A 26,478-nucleotide genomic window follows, 5' to 3' on the forward strand; every position below is an offset into this window, starting at 1 on the left:
TATAATGCTAAAACAAATTATCAAAAAAGTCTTTTTTAGTAAATTATGTCAATTCCGCAAGTAATTCATTAAGAACCGCCACAGCCAGAAATAAACATTGAAGGAGAGGAAATCTACGTGGATACCAACAAAATAAAAACCGCTATATGTCTTAAAAAGAGGAAGAGCATTTGGTCCAGAGGGAGTATATGCGGAACTCGTTAAATCTGGAAGCGAAAAATTGTTTAGAATGTTAACAAACATAGTTAACCAATGCTTAAATGGTCATCCAGTACCTGAACAGTGAAAAAAAGTATATATCTACTCTATATATAAAAAGGGCTCAAGGAAGGATGAGTCGGCTCTATGGAAGGATACTGAGGAACTTAATTGAAGAGGAATACTCCAGCTAAAGAAGAAGATCAGGATGGTTTCAGAGGCGGAAGATCATTTACAGATAATATCTTTGCATTGAAACAAGATCATCCAGAAAAAATCTGCAATAAACCGGGAAGTTCATATAACATTCATCGATCTACAAAAAGCATATGATACAGTGCCAATAATAAAATTATGGGAAGTATTGCACGAATCAAGAATTAACGCAGCTCTGATAAAAGCTGTACAAAATCTTTACCATAGAGGAAAATCACAAATAAAAACGATCAACGGTCTCTCAGAGGAAATTGCTATCACTAAAGGGCTACGACAGGGTTGCTTTACTATCCCCTTCACGATCCCCAACACTATTTAAAATTTATATTGCCAAGGAGTAACATCTATGGAAAAGAAAGTGTAACGGAATGGGTATAGAACTAAAATGACATATGCTTATACAGCTTGCAATTTGCAGACGACCAGGCCATAATTGCAAACGACAAAGATGCGGAAAATAATTGAAGAATATACTAAATGGGATCTCACAGTAATTACAGAAAAAACAAAATACCTTCCAGTTGGAGCCAATACAGAAAATGTTATTTTGGACAATTAAATGGAAATTAGGGCATGTGAAGATTACAGGTACCTGGGTTCGATATTTACAGGAGATGGAACGGACGATAGAGAAATAAACAACAAAGTAATACAGGCACGAAGAGTTATCAGATGCATAAATGGCATTCTATGGAGCACTGAAATTACAAAAAACAGGAAATATAATATATACGAGACACTAGTTAAAAGCATATTACTCTATGGATGTGAAATATGGCGACTCACTGAAAGGAATAAAAGGAAATTAGAGACAACAGAAATGGACGCGATTAGAAGAGCAATGAGAATTTCACGGAGGGATAAGATCAGAAATGAAGACATTAGACAACAGATGGAAATAGAGGGAACAATAGTAAATGATATAGAACAAAAACAATTAATATGGTACGTCCACGTTCATAGAATGCACAATGAAAGAATTCCAAAACAAGTCATTCATTGGATACCACCTGGTAAACGAAAGAGAGGACGTCCCAAGAAAACATGGATGGAAGGAATAAGAAGGTCGATGAGTGAGAAAAATCTGACCGAAGATCAATGGGAAAATCGCACAGAGTGGATTCTGACTCGAATTTATATATATGTCAATTCACTGACGTCATTTTTTATCTTTTCTGTATCCTCTTGAAAATGTACAAACTTTGACTTTGTTATTTCTGAAATCGACATATATTTCAATGTAAAAAATTACTATTTTTAAACACAACCGTACTGTTCAACATGTTTAACAAGCAGACATATTTCTATAAATATGTAGGTGTATTTCAGTTGATTTCAAAAAATTCCGACCGTGGCGCTGTATACGGCAGAAATCGGAAATATTCGCTATGTTTATTTATGTATTTCACGCCGACGCGGCGCCGTCCCGGTTACAGTACATGTTGATCGCATTAAAATAATATTGAAATCGTGGCTTTGTCATAATATTTAAGTATTTTAGTTTTTTGCTAGTGCAGTTATTGAGACTATAACTCAGGTAGGTTGTGTGATGTAACGCTCTTTCGGGCAGGAATTTTAATAAAATTGCCGAAAAAATATTAACGCGTAAAGGAGAGCGTAATTAGGGCGTTGTTAGGTGCAATAACATTCAATAACTCAACTTTCCCGTATATTCAACTCTCCCGAAACAACATTTTATAGCTTCATAGTTTCTCACACCGATTGGATCAAAAGCAAGAATGAATAATTCAAGCAGTTCAACGAAACAACTGAGTAAACAAAGTGCTCGTTAAATAATCAAAAAATTAAATAGACATATATTATGAGAGGATAAAATATAATTTGGCAATATTGGTATACTTTTTTTAATCAATTATTTATTAAATGTTTTATGAACATCTTCTAAAATTATAATTATGTAGCTCACCCCACCTCCAAAACCGGTGACTAAAACTATGATCGCTACCGTAGTTGAACATATCTAAAAAGTTTTTTAGCTGGAATAATAAATTATAATACAAGTTAGATCTGCTGAAGATATCAAAATACTTACTTTTTACACACCTAATACCTACAACCTAACCTACACCAAAGATTTTCCATTTTTTTGCTTCAAGACACCCACTTATTAGCTGAAAACGGGACTCCTACTGCCCTTTATCAACCTGTCCCCGGGCCACAGGTAATTCTCCACCTACAGCAGAGGTCTCTCTAATTGGTGCCGATTAATTGTGCGAGACTTTAATTAAATCGGGAAGTATATCGCGCGGGTGCCTCGAGACGTTTCTCGTGGCTGTGAAGCCCCGGGAAACGGATAAAGCGAAGAAGTAGGGGGGAGGTAGCTAAATGATGGCCCGTGTCGTTTTCGGGGTAACCTCGTGAAAGCGGAGTCAGTTGGATAATGGATGTTGCGCCTTAGCGCTGGCGCCGTTATTAATAGTTTGTCGTGGATTTTGATCGGAATTATGCAAACGAGCGAGGGGAGTTGTGAAATGTATGTGTGTGTGTCTTTTGTTATTCAGTAGCGTCTTTGTTTTAAGAAATATCAGGGCCGTACGAAGACTACAGCGTTATTATCATCGCCAGAAGCTTCAAAATTTCGGTCGTTTTATGCCCTGCACTGGCCCATATGTCTTTTATTTTATTTATTTGGATAATAGTAATTTATTATAAGTGTTTTATAGTAAGGCGAGGGAAGTAACTAAGTTTGTCCACGACCACTGAATAATAAATCAATATTCTACTTCCTAGCTGAAGGAATATGGTGCCCATATTTGTAATCAGATCCCGATTTACTAAAGGTGGTAGAAAAAAGTACTAATATACAGGTATGTCGTAAAACACATCTAAAAATAAACTTCCCAACTATTTGAAAATAGAATAGTTCGAGATGACTGCGACTCTCGATGCATAGCAACTGATGATATTGACGTTGTTATTATCTTTTAGTTAATTTTGACGTTTGAAATTGCCAAATTTTAAGTAGGTAGTGACATTTTACCCTAAAACATGAATACAATAATTAATAGTAAGATTAAAATTAAAAATACAAATTCAAACACTCCTCATAATTATTATAATGGCCGTGGACAAAGTATAGTATTCAACTCGCAATTTATAGCTATTATTCACTCGGGTGACTTGATAAACGTCACCCTGCGTGAATAATGGCTAGCATAAATTGCTCGTTCAATAATATACCAGTAAAAATCTCAACTTTTAGTTCAAATTAAAAATGTCAATTATTTTAATTTTTGTATATAGAGTTTTTACTTTTTTTATATTGTCTGCTTGTATTTTTTATTATTTGTTCGTTCCCCTGTATATTTTCGTATTTCCTTTTCTAGAAGCTTTTTTTGTTTAATATTTAAGATGAGTTCTGTTTTTCCACTGCGTTGTAAGCCTGACAAAATATTACATTTTGAAAACGTCTCAGATTTTCCAGAAAGTACGACTTTTTCACGGCTATCCAGCTAATGGGGCTCGCATGACACTTTATCCAGCACCTAAATGGCACTCCAAACGTGCCTTTACTCTCAAAGGGGGCTACACTTCCTTTTTTCTCTTAGCCTCATTTCCACATGAGGGACAAAGTGACATTTAGATCTTGATAAATTTATTCGACGGTGTTTTTCAAGCTTTTCACCCACCAGATTTTTTTTCCGTGAAAAATCATGTCTAAGTTTATTTTGTTGCTACTGAGTGGGGCGACTTTAGTGAGGGAAAGAATAATATGTGAATATACATTAAATGAAAAATCTCTAAAATATTGTCGAAATAATTTCAAAGAAAAACAAAAAAATATCGCGTGGAATCCGTCATTCAATTTTGTCCAAAATATGGATTGGAGGTCCAAACAAGGCTCGTCAATGCCATTCATAGATACAAAACCTTTCTGCGGCACTCCAAAAGCACACACAAAATTGGCTTTACAATGGTGAAGAAAAAAACCCTTGACTAATAAATTTTAAAAAACAAAAAAAAATGACAATCCTGTTCTAACAAATTATAACACCAGCAATGTTTCAAGGAACAGAAGAATGTCAGTTTTAAATCGAATTATAATTATGTTTTCTTATACAGGGTGTCCTAATATTCCGTGGACACAGAACTACTACATATTTTTGGAGTCAAAATAAGTTAATTGGGCACAATTTACCTAATGTTGCCGCCTTAGTGGTTTTACCACTAAATCTGGTGGTTTGAACCCCCTTGTTAGTGGCAAAATTTGACATCTAGTGGCTGGTGGTTTTTTTGGTGGTTATTTATGTTAAATTCCAAGCCCGGCGCCATTATTAAGGTTGCCTACCCCTCAGATAAAGATTTTCCTAGATATTTAAATTTTTATGATTTTGCGTCAGTAGATCTTTATTATTTGGAAAATCTAGGGGTGGCTGTGATATACATTTTGTTAATTTAACAAAAATTAAAGATTGTAAAGTAAATACTCAACGGTAATAAAAAGATACACGTTTAAAATATATTTTAATTATTACAGAATTAAAACAAGATATAAACCTATAATTATGTGATAAAAATTAGCTAGATGAAATCGAATACTCAAAATACTTCCTTTCCTGTTAACTGTATAAAATGATAAAATGATAAAATGAAGCCTTTTCAAAAGGATCTTTTCATTTTAAAAGGCATATATTGCAGATACTAAGTTTGTATTTTTGGCAAATTTCTGAGAATTTTTTTTGCTTCAACTGACACAAAATAAATTAGTTGTTAAAGTTGGACTATTTAGACAGCTATGTTAAAGTAACGTCAGATACATGACAGCCACCTAGATTTTATCAAATAATAAAGATATACTCAGATCAAATCATGTAAATGAAAATATCTAGGAAAATCTTTGTTTGAAGGATAGGCAACCTTAATAGTATTTTGAAGAGAAATAAATTCTCTATTGAATATCGGAATAATATACTGGGTGTTCCATTTAAAATAAAAGAGTAACATGCTTTTAAAGGTGACCCATGTTCAATATTAATTTTGTCTCACCCTGTAGAACTTTTTGGACAAAGTTTTAATTTGATTTAAAGTACAATAGTTAATTTAACTACATATTAGGCTATACCGGGTAAATTCCAATTTAGGTAGGTTTTATTGTAATTTACAAATTGTTCGTTATTTCTAGAAAATGTTAAATATATGTCAAAAATCTTACATTTTAGTCATATGCTCTTATAAAACTCACCTTTATTTTTTTCATAGAATCCGAAAATCAATTAATATATAGGGTGTTCCATTACAAAAAACACCACTGTAGAACCCTCTATATTTTTAAAAAGTGCTCTGTATTAACCTACATATGCTCACAAAATTTCATTTCAGTACAAACTGTAGTTCTCCTTGGAGCCTCCGCGGCGTATGAGAGGCGCCACCCTGTACATAAATTATCTTCTTCCTGTATACACTTTAGTGTCTAAAGCATCTCGTTGACATATCCCAGACAAACTCCGTCAAACCCCCTGATCTCTCCCCAGCCTAATCGAATATTAATGGCTTCCGGCCTGCTAGCGGCATATCCTAAATAATACATTAATTCGGATCGGCCGCGGCAAGATTCCTGCAGCGTATATCGGGCCACTCTGCGTCCTGTTCCAGACAACCGACAACGAATATTAACAATTCAGCTCTCGATCTGCATCGGCGTCTGTCTGCTGCTGCCTGTGGCCGACCGGTGGCAGTTACCGGCTCCAATCCGAAGCCTGCCGAACTCCGAGAAGTTTCCCGCTGGGAGATTGGAAGTTAGAGATTGGGAGAAGAAGGAATAACTGATCGAGAAGTACGGAATAAACTACCGTTTCGAACTGTTAACAAGTTAAGAAAACAAGCCGCCGTTTGTTTTGTTTTACAAGGTGTTCGGGGCTATCATAAATAGACACAGAGTTTCAGTCAGATATACAGGGTGCTTCTCTCAACATGTGCCATCTCTCGTTGAGAGATTCCTCGCGTAAAAATAAGGTTTAGGGGAGAGTTGCCTGTATTGAACCACTTTTGGAAATATTGTAATATTTTCACTAATTAAATGAAATCACTGTATTAAAATTCAGAAATATAATTGTTATCGGGTTATTGGTATTAAATAAATCTTAAATAATCTAATATATATGGGAGCTATTATTATTATTATTATTATAATGCTAAAAAAAGTTTAAAAAATTATCTACAGAGTACTACACGTATGCGGAAGAAGGAATACGGAAGTATGGAGATTTATAAAAACAACAACAACTGAAAAACAGGAGTCAGCCCCTATAGAAATAATAACCAACAAAAAATGGGTGAAATATTATTCCAAATTGTTGTCAGAGAACAGACCTGAGTATCAAGAACCGCCACAGCTAGAAATAAACATTGAAAGAGAGGAAATCTACGTGGATACCAACAAATAAAGACCGCTATAATGTCTTTAAAGAATGGAAGAGCATGTGGCCCAGAGGGAGTATATGCGGAACTCATAAAATCTTGGAGCGAAAAACTGTTTAGAATGTTAACAAACATAGTTAACCAGTGCTTAAATGGTCATCCAGTACCTGAACAGTGAAAAAAAGCATATATCTCAAGGGCTCAAGGAAGGATCTCAATAACTACAGGGGAATTTCGGTCACCAGCACTATGAGTCGCCTCTATGGAAGGATACTGAGGAACTTAATTGAAGAGGAATACTCCAGCTACGAAGAAGAAGAGCAGAATGGTTTCAGAAGCGGAAGATCATGTACAGATAATATCTTTGCATTGAAACAGATCATCGAGAAGAAATTTGCAATGAACCAGGAAGTTCATATAACATTCATCGATCTACAAAAAGCATATGATATCGTGCCAATAATAAAATTATGGGAAGTATTGCACGAATCAAGAATTAACGCAGCTCTGATAAAAGCTGTACAAAATCTTTACCATGGAGGAAAATCACAAATAAAAACGGTCAACGGTCTCTCAGAGGAAATTTCTATCACTAAAGGGCTCCGACAGGGTTGCTGTATATCCCCAACACTATTTAAAATTTATATTGCCAAGGCCTTACATCTATGGAAAAGAAAATGTAACGGAATGGGTATAGAACTAAATGACATATGCCTATACACCTTGCAATTTGCAGACGACCACGCCATAACTGCAAGCGACAAAGATGACATGGAATATATGGTGCGGAAAATAATTGAAGAATATGCTAAATGGGGTCTCACAGTAAATACAGAAAAAACAAAATACCTTCCAATTGGAGCTAATACAGAAAATCTTATTTTAGAAAATAATATGGAAATTAGGGCATGTGAAGATTACAGGTACCTGGAATCGATATTTACAGGAAATGGAACGGACGATAGAGAAATAAACAACAGAGTACTACAGGCACGAAGAGTTATCAGATGCATAAATGGTATTGGTATGGAGCACTGAAATTACAAAAAACAGAAAATATAATATATACGAGACACTAGTTAAAAGCATATTACTCTATGGATGTGAAACATGGCGACTCACTGAAAGGAACAAAAGGAAATTAGAGACAACAGAAATGGACGCGATTAGAAGAGCAATGAGAATTTCACGGAGGGATAAGATCAGAAATGAAGACATTAGACAACAGATGGGAATAGAGGGAACAATAGTAAATGATATAGAACAAAAACAATTAATATGGTACGGCCACGTTCAGAGAATGCACAATGAAAGAATTCCAAAACAAGTCATTCATTGGATACCACCTGGTAAACGAAAGAGAGGACGTCCCAAGAAAACATGGATGGAAGGAATAAGAATCTGACCGAAGATCAATGGGAAAACCACACAGGGTGGAAGTTAGGCATCGGGCAACGTCGTAGGACGTTCTGACCCGAATTTATATATATCTACAAAAGTTCAATTTAGGAGTTTCATAAATTGAACCATGTATTCCTTCATTTAAACCGAGTGTAAAAATATCACATTAAAAGAAAACAAAGTTTAACAAATAAGTTTTAATATTGAGCTTGAACGGTAATTTTTTTGTACAAATTACGTATATCGTAAGACAACTTTTTATTGTTACCCCTAAATAAGTATCCAAAAATTTTTTTTTCGTGTTTTTCGGCCCACCCTAATAAACAACCCTTATACAGGGTCGCTTTTATCTATGGAAACGGTCGATTATTAGGTAAAATACAGGAGGTACCGCAAAAAGTTAAATACCAAAGTTATAGGATTTTTAAATATCTATTAGTGAGTAATAAATTTAAGTATACAGGGTCTTTCATAAAGTCGTGGAACATCAAGTTTGGTTTCAAGTTTGATTTTTTCACAAGTTTTCACAAGTTCCATTTTTTTAAATAGAACCCCTGTATATTATTACATATTTCAATTCTTCCTTCAATTCTAAGCAAAAAATCGAAATACACACAATGTACCTTAAAGCAACCGTTTCCGAGTTATTGACTTTGAAAATACCACTTAAATAATTCGATTTAATTAATTTCTATGTGTTTGGTTTGATTTAATGATGCCATTCTGCCGAAACTGTGATACTGTTGTAATGGTTTTTTTTTATTCCTATTAGCTACTAGTAAATTTAAGTATACAGGGTCGATCATAAAGTTGTGTCACATCAAACTTTATTTTTTTTAAATGAAACCCCTGTATATTAATGCATATTTCAATTCTTAAGTATCACAGTTTCGGTAAAATGGCATCGTTAAATGAAGCTGAACATATCGAAAATAATTAAATCAAATTGTTTAAGTGATATTTTCAAAAGTCAATAACTCGAAAACGGTTGGTATGAGGTACATTGTGTGTATTTCGATTTTGCTTAGAATCGAAGGAAGAACCAAAATATGCAATAATACACGGGGGTTCCATATACAAAATGAAACTTTGATGTGCCAGGACTTATGACCTACCCTGTATACTTAAATTTATTACCCGCTAATAGATATTTATAAACCCTATAACATTTATATTTAACTTTTCGCGGTACCTTCTATATTTTACCTAATAAAGCGACCCTGTATAACAGATTTCAAAAACAAAAAATGAGAATCGTATTCTAAGAAATTATGACAACAGCAGTTTTTAGTAAACAGATAAATATTTGTTTTAAACCAAATTAAACAATGCTAATTTACATTTCCATGTATATTCAGGCATTACAAAATCTCTTAAAACAACATAAACAATTTAAATTAATACATCAGAATCTCATCAAATATGCAGTATTTAATTCTGAACCAATGTACCGCTGGAAAAAACAAAATTTGACTTCATAGAGAGAGTAACAGAGAGAGACTGACCATTATTTAATTTGAAAATCAAATTGGAATTAAATTTAAATGGCCCAATTATAGAATTTTGCAAATGAAGAGGATCTGGACCAAGTTATTGGCTTGTGCGATCAGTCTCGCCTAGTAGCGAGAGCACAAAATTAATTATTAACAAAGTATTTAATTTTATCATAATAATTAATCGAAAAGCACTGATTGACGCGTCGAGTTTATAATATTCATACAAAATTATTTTAAATTTGCATAGGGATTATTTTAGTGAATCAATGGGATTTTCATTTTAAATATAGTTTATTTAAATTCTGAATTTATTAGTTAGAAATATAGGCTTGGCGCATTCTCCGCCGGTGCTGCCACCATCGGAGAATATCGTAAACAACTAATACTTACAAATATACGGGTTTAAATAGGGAGAATACGAAAAATTTATTATTTAATTATTCAAAACGTGCTAGGAAGTATATTTTGGGAAAATTCTAAAAATAAAGAAGTAAATATTTTGGTACATTCAGAAGATCTAACTTGTATTATAATTCATTATTCCAGTTAAAAAAACCTTTCAGATGTGTTAACTACTGTAGCGAGCATAGTTTCAATCACCGGTTTTGCTAGTGGGGCATAATTGGGGCTATGACGACATTCTCTAAAGGTACATAATTATAATATTAGAAAATGTTCATAAAACAATTAATCACTAGTTGATTAAAAAAAGTATACAATTAATATTGCAAATTATATTTTATCCTCTCATAGTATATGTCTATTTAATTTTTTGATTATGTAACAAGCACTTTGTTTACTCACATGTTTCGTCTAACTGCTTGAATCCGTTTTTGCTATTGAACAAATCGGTATGAGAAACTATGAAGCTATAAAATGTTGTTTCGGGAGAGTTGAATATACGGGAAAGTTGAGTTATTGAATGTTATTGCACTCAACAACGCCTTAATTATGATTTCCTTTGCACGTTAACATTTTCTCAGCAATTTTATTAACATTAGAAATTGTCATAACATAACGACGCCTAGTTCGAAATCTTTTTCACTTAATTTTTACTACCCGAAACAGCGTTACATCACATAAACCTAGCACCTGAGTGTTTTATAGTCTCAAAACTGTACTAGCAAGAAACTAAAATACTTAAATATTATGAGAAAACCACGATTTTTTTTAATACGATCAACATGACGGGGGCGTGAACTATAAACTGATAATTTCTGATTTTTGCCGTTGAAGCGCTGCGGTCGGAATTTGTTGAAATCAACTAAAATGCACCAAGCCTGTAATTGATCGGGTCTTTTCCAATTTTTAACTTAAAAAAAGACTAAAAAGTCTAAATAACTTAGCTACAAATTGCTTCAAACTTCATCCAAATCGGCCCACTAGATCAAAATATATTGAACTTTCAAACACAAGAAAATTGTAAAATCTCCCTGTATATTAACTTTACCTCGGAACCGATCGTTATGCAAACACTGGTAGTTATTGAGGAATTAATTTGTTATCAGATCTAGGTTTGCGCGGTGCGAGACGTGGCAGCTATGCGGCGTGTACGTGGCAACCGCGCGGAATGCCAATTAGGTCTAATGGGAACGCGAGAGCTTCAGATTGAATCCGGCCCGAAAAGAAGAAGAAATAAGCTAGATTTGAATCTTGGCGAAATTGGAGAGTTTTTGGAGAGTGGGGAGTGATTGGAACTGATTGGAATTAAAAATTGACATTTTTATGGCGAATGGAATATATATTTATCTAGAACAGTGTTTTTCAATCTTTTTGATTTCGCGACCCCTTTACAGGTTGAAATTTCTATGTCATAGAAAGCCAAAAAATAATTTAATTAAATGACTACATACGTTAGGTAATTATTTTTTCCATTTTGGTACATTTATTATAGTATTTGTGCGCTTTGAAGCAGATACCAGTATCAGGAAAGAAATTTTATTTTGCTAAGCACTTCCTGCAAACATTACTGGCCAGGGTTTATACGATATATTTTTATAGAAAGTACTTGCGACTACGATATTGATTGGAAAAAATGTATCGCTATTTGTAGCGATGACTAGCAAAAAGAGAAATTTAAAAAACCCACTTTTTTAAATTCAACATAGCGCGGTTTTCTCATCTATAGTGGCGTTAGGAACCTAAAAAATACTGTTTTTTGCAATTATACGATTCAGAAAACCTGCAAATCCTGTATACCCTGTATAGAAAAATTTCTGTTTCAGGTTAACTCCAGTTTTAAGATGGAGAAAAGTATATCATATATTTATAACTAAACGTTGCTTTCTTTTTTAGAATCTCTGTGCCCTTTGAAGGAATCAAATAAAGACAGATCAATTCCAGGACATTACAAAAACCATTCGTCACTAGACAAAATTCACCAGGATACCCTTATATCTATTATTTTATTTTTATTTTGGACATTCAATACAATTGTATTTACCTACTTATCACCAAAAGATTAATTCCGAAATAAATTTATTTTCCTAATAAATTTGATATTTATTTCATTTAAATTGTTAGTACTGATCCTATTCGATTAAAATCAACTCAAGCTTAAAACAAAGTGACATATTAATAAATCATTAAACATTGCATTTGAAAATATAAATAGAAAAGCTTGAAATTAAAGGAATGTATTTGAAAAACAAAAGGAAAACACTAATAAACAAATATATATTTCTTTAAATCAAATAGGCAGCATTTTTATTCTAAATCTGATATACCACTAACAATGACAATGATCACGTATGTTTTGTATACATGAGTATATGCATAAAATCAATAGATATCTTATTAATTCAATTATAACCATTAATGAGGCCAAAACATGTTTGATTTTATTTGATTCATTAGCATTATTTTTGATTTTACAACGTTTTTTCTCTCAGGTATTACAAAAGCCCAGGTAATAGATCAAAACCAAACCAACCCACTTGTGATCAAGACATATTTAGGAAATTAGCAGGTATAACTTGGGCCAGCAATAGACTACAAAGAAAGTATCTAAATATGTGAGGGAGGCTACACCATAATTGGGAATGGTTGAATAAGCTGAAGATGATCATGATGATGATGATACTATTTTCTATTGTTTTAAGTAAGTTCTATGCAAAACTTGCGAAAAAAAAAATGCCGGTTCTAGTTTATTTATTAAGTAGAAACTTAATAGTCCTATAAATTGACGCATTCTGGGTAAATTTATAGGGCTATATAGACCTACGTATATGGCTGTAATCTGTTAAGTCACGTAGGAAAACACGAATCAGGCATACCAATCGAACAGTAACGCGTACGTAAGCGATACAGTGCAGCCAACCGCAATAAAGGCGCATTCTAGTCGACATTTCACCGAAAACAATCTATAACATTTGGGATATTTCGATACATAACTGATAGGAATGCCTAGAATTACGGAATATATTGGAGGAGTGTTATTTGTTACGTGTCTCTCTTGTTTTGCTGTAGCGTTTCCATATTTCTGATTTGACTCCTGTAAATACCATATCATTTTCTGTAATATTATATTTATACTAGCGTGTACCAGCGACTTCGTTCGCGTCGAATTAATCATTTGTAGTGGTGATGATAAAACAAAGCAAGAATTTCCATTAACATATAAACTGGATAAAAATTTTCTCATATTTATATATAACTTGAGTAAAAACAATATGGCGATATTATGATGGGTAGTTTCGTCTCGTTGGAATTTGACTTTCGAAAAATCCGTTTGCCAAAAATAAGCTTTTTACATCAAGCAGTTTAAGCAGAATCGTAGTTAAGAAATTAGCCAACTTTTTGGAACACCCTGTCTATCTATCTATTCAGCCTCTTCGGTCCATCGTTGGACATAGGCCTCCCCCAATCTCCTCCACTCTTCCCTCTCTGTCGCCATGCTCATCCATCTTGTGCCTGCATGTTTCCTCAGATCGTCCGCCCATCTCATCTGGGGTCTTCCTCTACTTCTTCTATTCTCCCAAGGCCTCCAGTTTACGATGCATTTGTTCCATAGATCATCCTCCCGTCTGACACTGTGACCGGCAAACTTCCATTTCAATTTTGCTACTTCACTTCTAACATTCCTTACTTTAGTTTTTCCTCTGATCCACTCATTCCTTTTTCTATCTGCCAGCCTTATATGTAGCATTTGTCTTTCCATAGATCTTTGAGATTTGGTTACCTTGTCCATATTTGATTTTGTCAGTGTCCAGGTCTGGGATCCGTAAGTAAGTACAGGAAGTACACATTGATTATATACTTTGGTTTTGAGGTACTGTGGATATCTTTTGTTTTTCAATATGTAACCCAATTTTCCAAATGCGCCCAGGCCAGTCTTACTCGTCTCTTTATTTCAGCTGTTTGGTTTTCTTTTTTCAGTTTAATCATTTGTCCCAGATATATATAGGTACTCTTCAACTTGTTCTATTTTTTCTTGGTTTATTCTGGTTGTTATGTTTTCATCTGTGTTTGTTATGATTTTAGTTTTAGTGTAGTTCATATTTAGGCCTATTCTTCTAGCTGCTGTATTCAGTTCTTCCCGCATTTCTACCAGTTCTTCTTTCTTTTCTGCTATTAAGGCGATATCATCCGCATATCTTAGGTGATTCAAGTATTGTCCGCATATTTTGATACCTTTTTCTTCCCAGTCTAAATTTTTGAAAACGTCTTCTAATGCCTGGTTAAAGAGTTTAGGGGATATTGTATCACCCTGTCTGACACCGCTTCCTATGCGAATTGACTTTGTTCCTTCGTGGATTTTAATTGTTGTTGTTGCTTCCCTATATATGTTGGCTATTAAGTCTGCGTATCTGTAGTCTATCGTGCTATTTATTAAGGAAGTTTTTACTGCCCAGTGCTCAATACTATCAAAAGCCTTTTCAAAATCTACAAATGCAATATATAGTGGGATATTGTATTCATTGGCTCGTTCTATTAGTATTTTCGTAGTTAATAAGTGGTCAACTGTACTGTATCCTTTTCTGAAGCCTGCTTGTTCTTTTGCTTGGTATCCGTCAAATTTTGTTGTTAGTCTATCGGTTAATATTTTCGTGAAGAGCTTATAAATTACGTTGAGGAGTGTTATAGGACGATAGTTTTTTAGATCAGGAAGGAACACCCTGTCTGATTTTAAAAAAAATCAAAATATGTAAAAAAAACAAATAAATTATGCTTGTCCAAGCGTTTCCCCGAAAGACTAGCCGTTTTTTAAATAACAAAAAAAATAAGGTATGAAAAGGACACAAAATAGTACCTAACTACTTTAAGAAATTTGCATAAGAAAAGCATCTTAACAACCAACATTAAAAATATTTATTTTATTATAACCTAATAACGTATGATATACATTTTCTAACAAAAACAGGAGTTCTAAATGCCTCTAAATAATAAATATGACCTTTTTAATTGGCATTTATAATTAATATACAAAATTATAACGTTACTTAAACTTCTTAATGGCTTTTTAAAAGCTTTATATGCATTTTTAATATAGCTATAAATATATTTTTAAAGCTCATTCATTTTCAGTTCTATTTTTATTACATAGCTGTATTTTTATATGATATTTATATAATATATATTGGAATATACAAAATAATTTGAGTATACGTTACAATAAAATTATCCGTTTGAACGGAAATTAAAGCACTAATAATTAATTAACTTAAAAAAGATAAAGAATAATAAAAATACAGAGGAAAAACAACATTTTCATTACCCTTTACAAATTTTTTGTTTGTCATTATCATTTTAGGAGTAAAGCCTTCGTAAAATTGTAGCAGCTTTCTAAAATTGGATTTAAATTTTTATCAGGTTTCGGTTTTAATGAAAGGTCGGGCAAAATGTTCTTTTTCTGCTGTAGAGCGAGAAAAAAAACGCTGTACGATTAGCTTCAGCATTTTTTAGAAAAAAAAAGAATATTTAAGCGCGTTATGAAGATAAATTATGTTTCGGTTCTTTTGTGTGTAAATTTATAGTAAAAAATGTGATATTAAGCTTAGTAGTAGTTGGATTGCTGCATAGAATTAATCTTTCGAATATATCTAAAATTTATCATGATGTGACTTAATAGAATTTGACTTAATTTATTAATTTAGCGTGTTCTACTATAAACGAGAGACTTTTAAAAATTTTGTAGCAATTTACAATTTTTACTTTTTCAAATTTCACACTCTCAGATAGTTGTCTATTTTGCTTGTTTCGTCCTCCTCTTGATAACCTTTGATTTTTCTCGGTCATAAGTTCTAAGGAACTTTTTCGAGTGTCTTAGACCGTTGGAGGACACCCATTCCAAGTTACGGATGGAGTCTTCCAGATTCTTCAGTTCCACTTTCAGTTGGTTCCCGTTTGGAAAACAGAACGGTTCTGGTCCAGTTAGTGGAGTGTTCGCTCCTTTTCTAGCTAGATCATTTGCTTTTTCATTGCCTTCTATCCCTTGGTGAGCAGGCACCCAGAGTAGGAGGACTTTATTTTCTTTGCCTAATTTGTTGAGCTTCTCTAGGCATTCTTTGACCAACTTCGAATTGATGGTTACTGAGTTGATCGCGTTAAGTGCTGCTTGACTATCGGATAGGATGGCAATTTCCTGTTTTCGATAGTTCCTATCCAAGATAAATTGTACGCATCTTTCGATAGCGCAAATTTCTGCCTGAAGGATACTGGGGTAGGTGCCCATTGGTTCGGAGTATTCAGTTTTCGGCCCAAATACTCCTATCCCTGTCCCTGCTTTGGTTTTGGAAGCATCAGTATACCACGTGATGGTATGGTCTTTTATATGCTGAGTAAGCGTTTCTTTCTTCCAATCCTTTTTATTACTCAATACTACAGTGAGGTGTTTCTCAAAGTTGTAAATTCTTGGTATGTCATCCACTGGGAGTTGGAGAAGTGGAATTTTCTTTTTGAGGGTGTTCCAAGCCCCTGACCTGAAAATTCTCCCAGTACTGTTTCCGTCAATGACCATTCTAATCATTGTCGCATTGGCATAACTACCGACGACAATATGCAGTGGTGTTAGGTCTAGAATGACCTCCATTGCTGCTGTTGGACATGTTCTCATGGCACCTGTGATGCAGATACATGCCAGTCTCTGTACTTTGCACAGGTTTTGCCTTGCTGTACGTTGCTCTAGTTTTGTATACCAAGGAACTGCTCCATAAGTAATCATGGGTCTTACTATCATGGTATACATCCAGCGCAAAATGTTAGGGGCGCAGCCTCACCTATTTCCCGCCAGTCTTCTGCATATCATGAGAGCCTTTGTGGCTTTGCTGGTAATGTTCTTAATATGCCTGTTCCAGAGAAGTTTACTATACAGGGTTATTCCCAGATATTTCACTTCCTGTGATGACAGTATTTCCTTTCCATCTAGATGGATTCTTTTCAAGTTTTTCAAACTTCGCTTTCTGGTGAATGGCACTACTGCAGTTTTATCTGAGTTAATACTCAGCCCGACAGTCCTGCACCATCTCTCAGCGATGCGGAGTCCTCTTTGGATAATATCACACAGGGTTCCTTCATGTTTCCTCCGTGCATTGATGACTATGTCATCTGCCTACCCTATGCAGTGTATTCCCGCTAGAGTTAATTCTTCCAGTAGTTCATCCACTACCAAGCTCCACAGTAGGGGGGAGGTCACTCCACCTTGTGGAGTTCCTTGCATTGTTTTAACAACTACAGTTTTGGTACCTATCTCAGCCTCTGCTGTTCGTGTTGAGAGCATTTCCCAAAACCAGCGAATTATCGTACTGTTCGCCCCTCTTGTTTCAAGAGATCGCTTGACCACCTTGTGAGGTATATTGTCAAACGCCCCTGCAATGTCCAAGAACGCACAAAGTGCTGTTTCTTTGCTATCCAGGCTTGCCTGTATTAGCTCAGTTAACTGGTACAGAGCAGTTTCTGTGGATCTGCCCGCTCTATATGCATGCTGACTATCGTGCAGTGGTTTAACCTGTATATTTTACTTTGTTTTTTTACATACGCGTATATTTTATTTTGTTTTTTTACATATTTTAAGATTTTTAAAAATGTATACAGGCTGTTTCGAAAAATCTGGTTATTGATTAATCACGATCCTGCTTAAAGCGCTTGACGTAAAAAGCTGATTTTTGGAAAACAGATTGACTTTAGGGTGTAGAGGTTCGATAAGAAGGAATTTTTCGAAATTCCAGTTCCAAGAGGGTGAAACCACCCCTCAAATATTCAATATTTTTTATTTAAAAACGGTCAAGTTTCCGAAAAAACGCTTAAACACGTATATTTTATTTTGTATATTTACATATTTTAAGATTTTTAAAAAATGTATACACGATGGTTATATTAATCACGATCCTGCTTAAAGCGCTTGACGTAAAAAGCTGATTTTTGGAAAATGGATTGACTTTAGGGTGTAGAGGTTCGGTAAGAAGGGATTTTTCGAAATTCGAATTCCAAAGAAGGTGAAACCACCCCTCAAATATTACAATATTTTTTATTTAAAAAACGGTCAAGTTTCCGAAAAAACGCTTAAACACGTATATTTTATTTTTGTATATTTACATTTTAAGATTTTTAAAAAATGTATACACGATGTTTCATTATATTAATCACGATCCTGCTTAAAGCGCTTGACGTAAAAAGCTGATTTTTTGGAAAATGGATTGACTTTGGGGGTGTAGAGGTTCGGTAAGAAGGGATTTTCGAAATTCCAGTTCCAAGAGGGTGAAACCACCCCTCAAATATTACAATATTTTTTATTTAAAAAACGGTCAAGTTTTCGAAAAAACGCTTAAACACGTATATTTTATTTTGTATATTTACATATTGTTGAATTTTTTTAAAAAATCAATACAGGTGTTCGAAAAAGTGGGTCCACTATTTAAACTCACGATAAAATACTTAACGAAATTTATTTTCTCACTTTATACACAATTACTAACTTATAACACACAACAACTAACTATTCCTTCACCAAATTGTCCGATTTTCAATTTCACGCGGTATATTCAAATTTCAAAAAACTGTCTCAGTTGTCGATGGCTCTGGCTTATATACTCTATTGACTGCTTCTCGAAATTTCCCCAATTCTCCGGAAAGCGTACTTTCTTCATACCAGACAATTCTATTGTCTGATTCCTACTTCTCGACTTGACTAAAAGATGGCGCCTGGAAAAAGTCTTTTAATTTCTGGCGGATACGTTGCGGTTGTGCAGGCAACCAGTAATACATTTTTTAATTTCTGGCGGATAGGCCATTTTTTCTTGACATTGCCCCCTTCTCAAATTTGATCGTCCCGATCAAGGTTTCCTGTCTGGTATCTCTTCAATCGATCCAGATGAACTACTTTCATCTTACTTCTAGGGCTGCGTTGAATCCGGTACACTACATCATTTATCCTCTTGATGACTGTATAAGGACCTTCCCATGCTGGAGTTAACTTTGGGGACCTTCCTTTCTTGCGCTGTGGATTATACAACCATACTCTATCGTCCTGTTGAAATCCCGTAGAATTAGCTCTGAGGTCGTAACGAGCTTTCATCCGGTCACTGGCTAGCGTAATCTTACTTCTCACGGCCTTATGAATTCCCAATAATCTTTCCTTCCTAACGACTCTTTCGAACGACCGTCCAACGTTATCTTGTTCCATTTTTCCTCCAGATCGAGTACTTGGTCCTTGTCTAGCTGCGCAAATCTTACAACGTTGACACCATTTCTTAACATCTTCACAATAATCCACCCAGTAAAAACGGTCTCTCAGCTTGCTCAGGGTCTTGTTTACCCCAAGATGGGCTCCAGTTTTACACCATGAATTTCTTCCAATACCTGGATAACTTTCTTCCTTGGTATCAGTAACTGAGTTGTTACTGTCCTGCCATCCGCACTTTCCCACGTGCGCTTTAACAATCCATTCTCAATCACCAGTGAATTCCACTGGAGCCCAGAGAGCTTTGAAAACGAGCCTGCTGTCCGCAATATCCTGCCACGGTGGTCTCGCCGTTACCTTCCTTGCCGAGCCGTAGTATTGCTCCGATGTCTGGATCTTCCATTTGATCTTTCCTCAATTGTAACGTCGTCCATTGTTCGTCAGTTCTCAGTTTAAAATTCTTTACTCTGATAGTGCTTTCGCGATGTTGCATTTTTCTTGTCCAAGGTAGCTCGTCGTCGATCTAGGTCGTTGTCGATAATTTGTACCCGTCCTACACGGCACCCAGCGGTTTTCTCTAGTTTCCCGAACACAGTCTTCTTGGTATCACCAGGTATCATCACAATTTTCGATGATCTTTCTTCCATATTTCCTGGTCTCTTCTCTTTAGATACAGAAAATTCCTCATTTCCGATTTTCAGGATGTTTCTATGGTGATCAAACGAAAAACCATGTTGACTGATCACATCCATACCCATGATAAAATCATCTTCAATGTCAGCCACCAAAACGCTATGCCGAAACTTCAAATTTCCTAACTTCAGTTCGACGATAGCCTCTCCCCGTACAACGGCCATTTCCCCCGTAACTGTACGTAAACACACTCTTCTTCTCAGAGGCATCAGCTTCAATCCTTGCACTGAGTTAGCCCGCACCAACGATACCATAGCGCCAGTGTCCACTGTCATTCAGATTCCCTTTCCATTGGCTTTTCCCGTCGATCACCAAACTGTCAGCGGTTCTTCCTAGACTTCTAATGGAAAAAATCCTGGGGGCTCTGTTCTCCCCAGTCAATACTTGCCCCTTAGTATTGACTGATTTTAGTTTTCCTGGTGCCTACGTTCTCTGGATGGTGAACGGATAGCATTTGAACGCGGCAATCCCGTGTTTAATGTGGCCATTCCTGCCACAACTAAAGCACCTTATGTCCTGGAATCTTCTCTGGTTCTCTGTCTGCGTGTTGTTGACTCCCTTGTTTATTAGTAGCTCACATAGTTTGTCGACTTTCTTACATCTCTTCCAAACCTCTGTGAGTGCTTTGGGGCTGTTCCTCGACCGTTACCGATCTTATCTTCGGTCTAGGGATGGCGCTAAAAAGCAGCTTCGATTTCCAGCGCCCTGACCAGTGCTTCGCTGCTGGTAGAAAATCAGGATATTTGCAGCGCCCTCTGTAATTCGTTGTCCCTCAGTCCGCTGATAAAGCACTGAGCAGCGAGTTCCTCCCTAAATCCTTCCGGTGCTTCTGGATATGCCAGGTGTACCAGCCGACGTAAGTCTGCTTCAAATTCCTGCAGACTCTCTCCGGACCTCTGCAGGCGTGTCTTGATCTGGGCCTGGTAAAGTTGGCGTCGATGTTGGTCGCCATATCTTCTGTCCAGTGCAGCGACCAAGTTTGGTATTCCTGCTGTTGGGCTGCAGGAATAGTTTGCAACAGTTCCAGAGCAGCAGCCACGCAGCGCGATGACAAGTGCCGCTGCTTTCTCCTGGTCGGTCCATCCGTTGGCAGCGGCGGCTGCTTCAAACTGACGGTGGTACATTGTCCATGTCGTTTGTCCATCGTAGGTCGGGCCTTAAGGTTCGCTGTTCTTGAACGCCAGGTGTCTTTACTTGTACCTTGGTCTTCTGTAGGTCCATCTCCAACCTTTCTATCTTCTGCTGAAGGCGCTCCTCCAGATCTTCTACGGCTTCTTGGAAGTGGTTCTGCTGTTCCTGGCAACGTACTTCCAACATTGCTTGTTGCTGTTCCCCCAAGCTTTTCTGAAGCCGAATTTCTTGATTTTCTAAAGTTTTCTTAAGACGGTCCTGATCTTCTTGTCTTTCTTTCTGGCGGCGCGTTTCTATATCTTCTAAAATTTCCCTCCATTCATTCTTCTGACGAATTTCTAAATTGCTTAAAATTTTCTCAAGCCGGTCCTGTTCTTCTTCTTTGTCTTGTTGTCGTTGAATTTTCAAATCTTGGAAAATTTTTTCGCCGGTCCTGTTCTTCTTCTTGACGTCGTAGTTTTTCCTCTTCCTTTTCTCTTTCTAATCGGGCTCGCTCTTCCTCTCGTTCTTTACGGAGTCTTTCTTGTTCTTCTGCCTTCTCTCTTCTCATATTCTCCATAAAATCGCCCAATAACTTGCTTACTTCCTCCATTTTCTTCGCTTGTTCTCTTGTACCAACCATAAAAATACTCTAATTGGGTCTAAAAATCTTCCAATCCACCTTAATTTCTTCTTAAAATCCTCTTGAATCGCACTTCCGACACCAATTGTTACGGATTCCGTGGGTCCACTATTTAAACTCACGATAAAATATTTAACGAATTTATTTTCTCACTTTATACACAATTACTAACTTATAACACACAACAACTAACCATTCCTTCACCAAATTGTCCGATTTTCAATTTCCACGCGGTATATTCAAATTTCAAAAACTCTCTCAGTTGTCGATGGCTCCGCTTATATACTCTATTGACTGTTTCTCGAAATTTCCCCAATTCTCTGAAAGCGTACTTCTTCATACCAGACAATTCTATTGTCTGATTCCTTACTTCTCGACTTTGACTAAAAGATGGCGCCTGAAAAAGTCTTTTTAATTTCTGGCGGATACGTTGCGGTTGTGCAGGCAACCAGTAATACATTTTAATTTCTGGCGGATAGGCCATTTTTCTTGACAATATTTTAAGATTTTTAAAAAATGTATACACGATGGTTATATTAATCACGATCCTGCTTAAAGCGCTTGACGTAAAAGCTGATTTTTGGAAAACAGATTGACTTTAGGGTGTAGAGGTTCGATAAGAAGGAATTTTCTGAAATTCCAGTTCCAAGAGGGTGAAACCACCCCTCAAATATTACAATATTTTTTATTTAAAAACGGTCAAGTTTCCGAAAAAACGCTTAAACACGTATATTTTATTTTGTTTATTTACATATTTTAAGATTTTTTAAAAATGTATACACGATGATTATTGATTAATCACGATCCTGCTTAAAGCGCTTTTGACGTAAAAAGCTGATTTTTGGAAAATGAATTGACTTTAGGGTGTAGAGGTTCGGTAAGAAGGGATTTTTCGAAACTCGAATTCTAAGGGGGTGAAACTATCCCTCAAATATTAAAATATTTTTTATTTAAAAACCGGTGAGTTTTTGCGGAAAACTTTTAAACACGTATATTTGATTTTTTTGTTTTACATATTTTAAGATTTTTTATAAATTTATACAGGGTGTTTCATAAAATATGACCACTGAGTAATCACGATTCTGCTTAAACTGCTTGACGTTTAAAGCTGATTTTTGGCTAACGCATTGACTGTGGGGTATAGAGGTTGGAGAAGGAGGGATTTCTCGAATCTCAAATTCCAAGAGGGTGAAAACGCCCCTCAAATATTACAATATTTGTTATTTAAAAAACGGTTAGTCTTTCGGGAAAACGCTTGGACAAGCATAATTTATTTGTTTTTTACATATTTTGAATTTTTTAAAAAAATCATACAGGTGTTCGAAAAAAGTTGGGTAATTTCTTACCACGATTCTGCTTAAACTGCTTGACGTAAAAAGCTTGTTTTTGGTAAACGGATTTTTCGAAAGTCAAATTCCAACGAGATGAAACTACCCCTCAATTACCAAGTTATATATAATAATATCGCCATATTGTTTTTTCTCATGCTGACATAAATGTGGGAAAATCTTATCCAGTTTGTATGTTCATGGAAATTCTTGCTTTGCTTTATCATCACCATTACAAATGATTAATTCGACGCGAACGAAGTCGCTGGTACACGCTAGTATAATATATATTTCCTTCGGCTAGACACCCGTCTAACCCTGAGAGCGACCCGAACAGTACAGCTTAATAGACTCTTAAGGTATCATGAAATAGTTTCATTCCAAAAAAATAGTAAAAAAAGTTATCGAATATACAATAAAATACATATAAACTTAATATCATCAGCATAATGATGCTAACATGAAAACAGAAAACACAGAAAATGGACAAACAAAAAAAGCCTAAAGACCGCACTGTTTTTTGAGAAAAACATTGCTTGACAACCTCTACCGATTAGAAAACGTTCCATTTAATACAAAAAGAAAAAAATCAAAGTTAATGGATTAAAGAAACCTGAACAACCAAGGATACGTCACAGATCAAGCCATTAAGGGTCATCTTATTAAAAGGTTGCCCGTCAATCCTAAAAACCTTTCCATAAATTTTATTTATTTCCGTTTTTTCTTCGCCCTTCAACGTTTCTTACCGATCCGAAAGTCGACTTTCTCTCCCGGCTTTTATTTGCTCTGCAGATTGATTGGCAAATATTTGTTGTCGATAAAAATCGCTCGTCAAGACGGAAAAGCTCGATTTCGCCCAGTTATGTACGAAAAAGGGATAAAACGAAGAAGACGAAAAAAGAAGAGGAATTGGAACCCGCTTTGGGAAGTGTAGAAAGCGAAAAACATCAGGTAAAAGGGTGTAATTTAATAATATGGAAATCTCCTCGATGTTAAGGGCATTTTTGAAGAATTGTATTTTTTGGTGTGAGATATATTTATCTATTTCCCAAAATTTAAGTGGAGATGCAGTCAATAATCACTATACAGGCTAAAAAAACTACTTTTAAATAATTAAAAATAAAACTACTTTTTCAAATTTATCGAGCTTTCGAGAATTTTATTCCCATCATCAGGACAGTTTGACTGAGTCAATTAGCAAAAAAAAACATCCTCTGCACAAAAAGGCCTTAAAACTAGCATAATATGACATTGGAATACAAGGACATTTCCTTTATAAAATATTAAAATACATATCCAACGACATTGCTTTCCTTTAAACAAAAAACAAAAAAAAAATTACTAAACTAATTTCTACATTGTTGTTTCGAGCTCGATTAAACAGTGACTCTAGACTAGATTTAAGGCCTTTTTGTGCAGAGGATGTTTTTTTGCTAATTGACTCAGTCAAACTGTCCTGATGATGGGAATAAAATTCTCGAAAGCTGAAAAATTTGAAAAAGTAGCTTTATTAGCCTGTGTGGTGATTATTGACTGCATCCTCGCTTAAATTTTGATTTTCTTAACTTAGTCAATCACGACTAACCTGTTATTTTTTATCTATTTCAATAATAGTAAAATATAGGGTGTTGCATAGCCAAATTTTCGGGGCTATCAAGTAGAATGTAGAATATTTAGGAGGCGAGTTAATCACCGCGACATTACAGATCTATTGTGTTCTCCTTTCTTGAGTTATAACGAGCTATATCTCATCATACAGTCTCAGGGTTTTAACAAAAGCCAGTATCTGAGACGGTTCTACAGAGGCCATCTCTCCATCTTCGACAACAGCCGTACCAAAGTTCATGGCACGAACGGTCGTCATCTCGGTGCACTCAGTGATAAGGTGTTCTGGTGTTTCCCCATTTTCCCCACAGAATCTGCATTCGCCGTTGTTTCTCAGCCCATTCATTCGGAGTATTTAGTTTTCGACCGAAATACTCCTATCCCTGTCGCTGCTTTGGTTTTGGAAGCATCAGTATATCACGTTATGGTATGGTCTTTTACATGCTAAGCAAACGTTTATTCCTTCCAATCCCTTTTATTCCTCAATACTACAGTGAGGTGTTTCTCAAAGTTATACATTCTTGGTACATCATATACTGGGAGTTGGAGAAGTGGGATTTCCTTTTTGAGGGTGTTCCAAGCCCCTGACCTGAAATTTTTTTCCCAGTATTGTTTCGTCAATGACCATTCTAAGCATTGTTGTACTGGCATAACTACCTACGGCAATGTGCAGTGGTGTTAGCTCTAGGATGACCTTCATTACTGCTGTTGGCTATCAAGTATCAATTATTTTATTAACTTTTTAAGCAGTGGTCAATCATAACAAAATAAATTATGTTAAACATTTACTTTATGTGTGTTTCTAACAGGACTATCTGTCTCCTCAACGAACACCTCAATAGATTGATCTAAGAAACAAGAGCGAATGCAGATTCTGTAGGGAAAATGGGGAAACACCTTATCACTGAGTGCGCCGAGACAACAACCGTTCATGTCATAAATTTGGTACAGCTGATTCCTCTGTAGAGTCGTCGCAGATACTGGCTTTTGTCAAAGCGCTGAGACTGTATGATGAGTTATAACTCGTTATACCTCAAAATAGGGGAATACACAATAGATATGTAAGGTCGGGGTGATTAACCATCCCCCTTTCAAAACATTCTACATTCTAGTGCTATTTAATGATAATATGTTAGACTTCCATATACAACAAAAGTACCAGACGATAAAAACTTATACAACAAAAATAAAAACTTTAATTTAAAATATGTTATTACTTACCCCATACTACGCCTATGAAAAGGCTAAGAAACCAAGGAATTAACATGACGATATGTCAGGATATGTTGAATTTTGTCTTCCTTCAAGGAAAGAAACTGAAAACAAAAAAAAACAATTAAGAAAAATTAAAAAACTAAAAAACTCTTACAACTACATTTATAGTTTCGAAAAAATATATTTAGAAAGGTTTATACTGATATTTTGTACTTCAGATATATCTATACTAGCTTCTCTAGCACTAAAAGTAAGGGATAATATTATTACATAAATAATTTCTTAGGATGACGTCCATCCATGTAGCTTTATTTAAATTGTTATTTTCTCTTCTATGCATGCAAACAAGTTAGAATCATATTACAAAAGGTTTCCAACAAAAATCCCTTTTCAGCAGGGATCTTGCAAAATAAATTGCCCCATAAACATGGAAATGCAGAGGAGGATGAAGACAGGACAGTAAAATAAATAATTCTATTAATTTGGAATTTAAAACGACTTAAAATTTCAACTTTATTTTGTTACATATTCATTCAAAGTATAGTATAAATTGGAAATAGACACTTATAGTCCTTCCTT

At 35.3% G+C, this 26,478-nt stretch overlaps 1 protein-coding gene across 2 annotated transcripts in view; it reads right to left on the reverse strand.

Moving 5' to 3' along the window:
* The window catches only part of LOC115885086 (Ig-like and fibronectin type-III domain-containing protein 1), a gene marked incomplete at its 5' end in the record, with an annotated part of 104,886 nt that extends 78,886 nt beyond the window's left edge, over window positions 1-26,000 (reverse strand). For both annotated transcript variants that reach the window (XM_030903870.1, XM_030903869.1), the window contains 1 exon segment: window positions 25,906-26,000. In XM_030903870.1, coding sequence (XP_030759730.1) covers window positions 25,906-25,951 — 46 coding nt within the window.
* Between the last annotated feature and the right edge of the window lie 478 nt (window positions 26,001-26,478).

Source organism: Sitophilus oryzae, unplaced genomic scaffold (assembly GCF_002938485.1).
Source record: "Sitophilus oryzae breed Bouriz unplaced genomic scaffold, Soryzae_2.0 scaffold_360_pilon_pilon, whole genome shotgun sequence".
Taxonomy (NCBI): domain Eukaryota; kingdom Metazoa; phylum Arthropoda; class Insecta; order Coleoptera; family Curculionidae; genus Sitophilus; species Sitophilus oryzae.